Source organism: Centruroides vittatus, unplaced genomic scaffold (genome assembly GCF_030686945.1).
Source record: "Centruroides vittatus isolate TY-2023 unplaced genomic scaffold, ASM3068694v2 contig_971, whole genome shotgun sequence".
Lineage (NCBI taxonomy): Eukaryota > Metazoa > Arthropoda > Arachnida > Scorpiones > Buthidae > Centruroides > Centruroides vittatus.
In genome coordinates, this window is record NW_027122644.1 from 1,494,925 (window position 1) to 1,503,405 (window position 8,481).

The 8,481-nt window shown below is 22.2% G+C and overlaps 1 protein-coding gene across 1 annotated transcript in view; it reads left to right on the forward strand.

The window, feature by feature from the left end:
• LOC136985573 (ERI1 exoribonuclease 3-like) overlaps positions 1 to 3,635 on the forward strand; it is a 50,094-nt gene extending 46,459 nt beyond the window's left edge. The window contains exon 7 of the mRNA XM_067282888.1: positions 3,502 to 3,635. Coding sequence (XP_067138989.1) covers positions 3,502 to 3,581 — 80 coding nt within the window. The 3' untranslated portion in view covers positions 3,582 to 3,635. The remainder of the gene's footprint in view (positions 1 to 3,501) is intronic.
• The last annotated feature ends 4,846 nt before the right edge of the window (positions 3,636 to 8,481 follow it).

Consider the following 8,481-nt stretch of genomic DNA (forward strand, 5'->3'; position numbering starts at 1 on the left):
ATATTGACAAATTCTTTATATATAATACGTTTAAAAACTTGACTCATCTTTCACAAAACTTAAGGTATTTAAATTATTATTATCCTGTTCAATTCATAAAAATAAAGCAACTTGGTTATCAGTAATGCCTAAACATTCCTTGACCACTGATGGAGAGTTTTTTTTATTGTTAAGATTATTTGAAATTACACTAGTTTCATTTTTAGAAACTTTCACACCAAATAAATTTATATGTAAAATTTTATTGTATTGTTTGTGTGTGTGTGGTTAATCAGCATAATATTAATTTTGCAGTTTTTATATTAATTCAATTCAGTTATGAATAGCCTGTGGTTCCTGGGTCACATGCAGCCTATGAGGACTTAGGTGGCATTATCCTCATGGCTTTGGCAACATAATTTTGTTTTCCTATTTTCTATCTTGTGCCATTATGCAATTTTAATTAAGCTGATATTTATGATGAAGAACATTCAAACTAAACTTGACCTGTAAAAAAAATTAACAGAAACTATACATTAGGCTACTAGTTTTCATATCATCAGCATGTTATTTTAATACATAGTGTACTGGCACTTACAGAGCATGTTGGGATTTGGCAGGCTTAGAGTCTGCAACTCCATAAGAAAATATATATGACTCACTGGAAGCTTAAGAAATTCTCTTGTGGCCTGCATCCAGAAAAGCTTGTTCATCATTGATATAATTTCATCATAGATCAATAATATTGAATCTTCTGGAATTTATGGAATGTTTTTAACAAATTTTTATAGAAACCATCATAAAAGTGATTTTAAAACATGAAAATATATTTTTGTGTCTTAAAATCGCTTTTACAATTTTTAAAAGTCATAATCTTTATTTAAAATTTTTAAATTTCATAATAAAATCTTATCATGCTATAAATTTAAAATAAAATAAAAGATGAAGGAATGCCAAGTGTTCGAATTAATTACACTGCATAGTGTTTAAACAAAAAATCAAAAAATATTGTTTATATTATCAAAATAAAACAACCTGTGAAAATTGGGATGCTTACAGGTGTACAGAGAATTTTCAAAGCTTTAAAAAACAGAGTTTAAAGTATTACTAACATTAACATATTCTTAATAATGGTACACTGTCTAACTAATGCTAGTAAACACTACCTACTATTGTGTTTGAAATATATTTAGTTATATCTGATAATTATTGTATTAAGAAAAATAAATTTTCATTATATAAGTTTAAAACAGTATTTTTTAAGAACTCTCATTTTGATTTTATTCAAAATAGATTTAATGAGATCTAAATCAGACTTTTGCATTCAGAATATTGAAAACTTGTATAACTGCTTTTGCATTCTTATTATTATTCTAAAGGTAGTAGTTATAATGAATTCATTATCTCATAAATATTGTTTTATAAAACAGTTAAGTACCATTAGTCAGGATGATCTGTTTAAAAAAAGCACAAACATTTTCGAAAAGAAAAATAAAAAAGCATTTTTAAGAATTGTGATTTATTGAATCTGTTGTTTCAGATAATTTTTCATTTTTTATTTTTATTTTTTAATAATTTAATAATAATTTAATGCTTCTTTTAAACAGATAAATAAATATATAATATATAATAATTCATAGTTTCATATAATACATGCACTGTACATTTTCCCTTTTGAATTGATAAAAATAAAAAGAAGTAAATTTATGTAATAAGTTTATTATGAAATGAGATTGGAAATTATTAGATCTATAACAAATTAAAATGAAATGCAGAATTAGATATTATATAATTCTGCATTTAATCTTAATTTCTATGATATAATTTAATATTTCTCTGAAGAAAGTTTAAATATATAAAAATTTATAGAAAGAAATCTTTAATTTTGAATTGTTTGTGCATATTATCTTGATTGTTTTGCAGTATTTTAGTTTGATAAGTAAAAATCCTATTTTGTTAATGTATAATCACTTATAATTATATAGATCTTGTTTTTCAATTATTAAAGAAATAAAATTTTGCAATACAAATCATTAATTGATCAGTTAACAATATGAATGTTTGAGTATTTAATCATTTTGTTTATTTAATATCTAGATTTAAATAAAATAATTTATATCAATATAATTAGTCATTTTGTATACAAAATTAAAGCAAAATAGAAAGTTTAAGTTGATACAAATACAGAAGATTCAAGTTTTTAATAATAAAAAAATTCACTTATTAAAAATAAAATAATTATTTCTAAAAGCATCACATTTATTTAAATACTGGGCATAAAAAAAATTATTCCTTATTGTTATAGTGTTATATCAAAAGTAATTAATGAAGTAAGAGATATTAAACTAGTTAATACTAGAATGAATTTAATGATATTAAAGAAAAAATCTATAAAACTTTAATCTCTTTCAATAAAATATATATTAAATTATCTTTTTACAGTTTGCAATATTAGTTTAAATTGAGAATAAAAATATGTAATATCTGTTAGATTATTGAATCAATATTGTTTAGTATTTTCTATCCTAAATGGTGTTGATTTACTATTTTTGAAATTAAAAATGAAATATTTGAAAATACTATAGAAATATTCTGTTCTTTAAATATTTAATTTGTGTGAAAACCATTCATGTAAATCTGATTATACATAACAAGATAAATTGCATATAATTTTATGTTATGCTCTAGTTAATTATTAGGTTTATTTTTTGTCTACCTGGAATATCCTGGCTATGAAAAGAGTTTTGACATATCAAAAAGTACTTCACGTTTATTCATATTATTATATTGTGTCTAATATACAATTATAATTTTAAATACTTATTCTAATTTTTTATTTGTATTTTACATGTATAATATATATATTTTATAATTTAAATTTTTATCTCAGCTTATTAAGAATAATCAAATATTGATATAAACATTAAAAAAATTGTGTCATAAAATATATATGATATTTAATTTTTATCTATCATATTCTTATAATATCTTAATTTCTTACTTTTATAATTTAGCTTGTAGATATTAAATTTAATAACTATATTAATTTTTCTGATAAATTATTTTAGTAGTCATCATCTAAATATAGCTAACTGATGAAATGCAGAAATATCAATGGATCATTCTATTTAGTCATTAGAATAATTTATTGATATTTGTCTGTTAAGTGTTTTAAAAAAATTATAATGAAATATTTATTTATCATAAAAAATTAACAAATGTTTAAACTATAGATTTTATTTCAAAAAGTTTTACATTCTTAGGACAGTTTTAGCATATTTAATTTCAATAATTATTTGAAAAAATTGAATCAATTGTGTTTTAATTAAGAAATTAATTTTTGTTTAAACTAATTTATTATTATTATTATTATTTTAAACAGCTTTTGTTTTGTTTGTTACATCTTGATAGTTTTTATATTGCAATAAGGAAAATATAAGTATGGGAATTATATGGATTATGAAAATATTTTATTCTTTTATCATTTCTTCCTGTTAAAATTGTTGATTTTTTTCTTTGTAGATGACTGCAGAAATATTGTTAGAATTTTACAAGCAATGGCTGAGAAAAATTATAGATTTTATATAAATGGAAAGTTGTAAAAAATTTTTAAGAGATGTATTTGAATTATTAAAAATTGTTTAATTTAATTTTCATATCATTAAAGATAAAATTGTTTAAAATATAATAATATATTTTCAAATAATAAAGAATAATGCACTATTTTTATCTCAAAGAATTGCCTTTATTTAAAAAATTAAATAGCTATATATAATTTACATATAAAGTGGTTATACTTTTTTCATTTTCAAAACTAATTATGCTCCTCCCTCATCTGTTAGCTGTAAGCTATTATTTTGTTGTTAATATTCTAGTGAATACAAACAAAGTAAACTTTTTTCCCCTCTCTAGTTTATTTAGATTAAGTTGAGAAAATATCAACATAAAACATTAAAATAATAAGCCAAATATGCAATTTTCTGATAGCCTAATCCATTAAATTCCATAATATATTATATTAAACTATTGATGACACTAATTATTAATAATAAAACTCTTCAGTGCATTCCTAGCTAATCAGTTAATATTGGAAAAGGAACACGAATAATCAAGTTCATGAATAATGAAGTATGAGTCATGTGTATTAACATCATATTTTGTAAACAGAAAATAAAGAACCTAAATGCTACTTAATATTCAACTAGTATATTCATGCTTAAATATGTATAACTAATTTTGATAGTATTATTGGTATACTTGAATTATTGCATTATTTATTTTATTTTATAACACACAGAACATTCCAAATAGAATTAATATTTTGTTATAATTAAAGTATTATAAATGTTTAAAATTATTTTTTAGAAATCAGTGATTTAATTGAGTATTTTCAAACTAACAAAACTATACTGACAATAATTATAATTGTTTGAAAATTATTTAGATACAACAAATATAAATATTTTGCTTGTTGTTATAAATATTAATATGTAATTAATGAATAAAAACAAATATTTATGTATTAAACAAAATTTAAACTTTCTTTATTTCTAAAAATTAGAGAAATAAATTTATAAACAAGTAAAAATTTAATAAGTAAACTAAAAATTGTTTTAGATTAACTATATATATGTAAATTTAATCAAATAATGCTTTGCAGCTGTTAAAAGTTTTACATTATAAACAAAAGCTTACATATGTGAATGTGCATTAATATAACTTGTGATGAACATCTGTATGCTTACTGCTGCAGTTTTTCAGTATTAGAATTTTAATCCTGAAGTAAAAAAAAAAAAAAATTTATTTATCTAGAAATAAAAAAAGCAATATTTTGGTATATGAGACATTACTAAACATATTTCAACATTATTCATGGATAGTTTTTTAGGATATTTACAATATGATTATTATAGAAAATATTTTAAGTAATATAAATACAAAAATCTAATATTTCTTTGTAATGTAAAGAAATGTCACAATAGTTCTTCTAATGCAATCTTTTGTTTGTATATTGCATTATAATATTGTTCTAATTCCTGAATGATGATGAATCGAATTTTTAATAAAGTTTTAAATTTTACAAGAAAAATTAAAAATTTTTCTCATTAATTCCTTAAAGTTTTAAATGCTATTAAAAATTCATAAAATTTTAGATTGTTCTTTTGCTAAAAATAAATTCTAATATATTCTAAATTTATTTTTAAATATGTTTAAAAATAATAGAAAAAAAAAATTATAAATTTATCCTTGATTTTATATTTAGTTAATATATTAAAATTGTAATTCTTATCTTCTAATTAAAGTTAAAAATATTTACATATCTTATAGCTTTATTTAAATTTACTTTTATATTTCCTTCTGTATGTAGAAACAAACATTTTTAAAAAAAACTTATTTTTTTATGTAATAATATTTGAGGAAAAAAAATTAAGGCTGAAGAATTGAAATGGTCACGTGCTGATACTTCCTGGAAAACCTTCCTAGTCAATTATTGACGTTTACATCAGAATGTCGAAGGTTTTGCTCCACCCAACTCTTTTCTAGACAATAAAACGTCAGATATTCATCAGAGATAATGAAACGTGGTGTTGGATTCACTTTACAATAACTATACGCTCCATTAGATGCATTGTGTATAAATGTAGCTATTTATAGTATGACAGTCCATTATAATAAATTAAACTGGCAAAAAAACTTTCTCATATCTTAGAATTATTATTATTATACAGTAGAGAATGGCATATCTTAGTTCAGTTAATAGTAACAATATAATCCTGATAAGTAACTGCTGTTACTACTACATTAATAAATGTTACTAATAGATAATTAAGCTTTAATTAAAAGAATTTTTGTAGGAATAAGCTATTAAAGAAAGAATTTAAAAACCAAAAGGAGGCGATTTCTGGATAATTAATGAGATAATTTTACTTTCCAAGAATATATACTAATACGATTGCTTTTAGTATTACACTTGTAGGATTTCAGCAACTTCTTATCTAAATATACAGTTTTATCTTTAATAATTTAACATTGCAATCGATGTTTTGTTAGTAAATAAATAAATATATATATATATGTATTCCTTTTACATGTTTATATAATAACGATTTGTTATATATTTAAAGACGGGAAATAATAATAAAACTGATATGATCTTCAATAAGTTTTATAATTATTCTAAGAAGAAATGATATTTTAAAGAGGTTTAATTTTCAATAGATAAGCGTTATGATTAAATTATTATTTTAAAACTGATGTAATATTGATAAATCTTTATATAGATACATTTATTTTTATATATATGAAATGTTTTCTTTTATATACAGTGTATATTTAATGTAAATACTGAAAAATCTGTGCTTAACATATTTAAAATTCTTACAAAATAAGTAAGCCTGTATGACATGACCAGTCATCGATCATTCGTGTATAAATGGAAACACGTAATAATTGAATTATAAAAGTTTTATATATATTAAAACGTAATATCTTCAACAGTAGGTTAAAAGTCCTCATAATTGTCTACACCAGTGATTTTTGAACAAGTATAAAATTTATTTACTAAGTTGGAACTACAAAATCCTCTTAGGAAACATTAGATTTTAAACTCGATAGTTTTGATTTCATTTCACTAAAAATCGATAGGTATTAGGTAACATCAAGGTTAAATATATCTACTGTGGCACCGCAAAGACTGATATTTATCCATTGATAAATGGGATACCGAACGGCGATTAAGAATATATTAATCTAGAACAGAATCCATTTTGCTCTTTATGAATCATAGAACATTATCATCCCTCTCATCTGTAGCATTCCCACCATCACCTTTAATTAATCCGTCGTCAGAATGGGAAGTTTGGCGCCTGAAAGAATATATTTAGAACATATCGGCGCCATTGCCAATATATTTTTTTCTTAGATGAAACAAACCGATAAATGATTGCGAAGAGATGCTTCAATATGATAACTTGGAAGAAATATAGCATCTGTTTGTTTATGTTGGAGCGTACACGTAAAAGCTTTCGACATCTCGAAGAGAAATTATTTATTCTCTCACTATTTAAATTTACTTGTTTAAAGAAATTGAATACTTGTTTCCATTAATTTCTCTGGGAAAAAAATTTCGAATAAATTAGCACAAACAATCAAAAATAATAGATTATAAGTTATGATAAAATACGAGTTTCTTTTCTAAATTAGTAAACGGAAAAAAATTATTCTATTTTGTAAACTTCCGTATAAATCTTACAAGAGAATTCAAAATTTTAAATCATCATAAGATTTTATGAATTATTATTATATTTTCTTTAATTTATTTCGTGATAGAAGAAACTGAGCTCGACAATGTTCTCAAAATATTAGAACGACCTTTAGTAAATTAAAAAGGAAGAAGCTAGATGAAGCATTGATATGAATCAAACAAGCTATAACATCAAGTCCAAATAATAATTACGAAGATTACATACACATCAACTACTATATAGAATAAATACTGTATAATTGTAAGAAGAGATGGCAGATAAGACAACTCAAATATAAAATTTTATTTTACGACATAATAACGAAACAGCGTGGTAGCTTCAGGCATTAAACTGCCTACAACCTCTAATAATGCCTATTACACTATTATTAAAAAAAGAAGGTAATTGGGATATAACATTTTTCGAGTAGAATGATTTTGTTTCTCATTAACCATAATGTTCTGCTAGATAATAATGTGACGTCGTGTAATGAAGATTAAAGAATAATTAGATGTTAATTTTGTATCTTTGCAGATAATTTTCAAAACTTTTCTATATACAGTTCATAAAAACATATTACCTCTTATCATGATTATCAAAACAAAACTGGAACTGATCTGTTGATACGAGATTTGAGAATTCGTATATACAAATTCGTGGGTAAAAAAAGGTAATTTCGTAGGTAATTTTTAAGTATAAATAATATATGTAATGAATTATCTTTATTATCCTCATATATAATGAATATCCATGATTTTAGTAGATCTTAACTATAGAAGTATGTAATTTATGGTTTTTTCATATTTCGGTCCACATAAAAAAAGCTATAACCTTTACGGAAATACGAAATTTTTATGTATATAAGGATTTATATATATATATAAATCCTTATATACATCAAGCTATCAAGCTTTATATATGTGTGTGTGTGTGTGTGTGTGTGTTTGTGTATATATATAAAATGCTTGAAATCTTTAAAATCCAACACTTCCGAGTTATTGGCCCATCTTCAGGGCATAAAATGTTCCAAAAACTGTTAAACATTCTGATATATATTCCAGTAAATTAAAAATTTTAAACAAATATCAAGATATTTAATTTAGTTGTAATAAACAGTAATAAATTGCAAAATTGGCATCTATTAATTTTGTTACTTAAGAAATTCATTAAGTAGAACAAAATAGAAAATAATCTTATCTTTATTAATAGCAGTTTCGATTATATATACTAAAATATTATCAGATTTAAAAAATCTTAG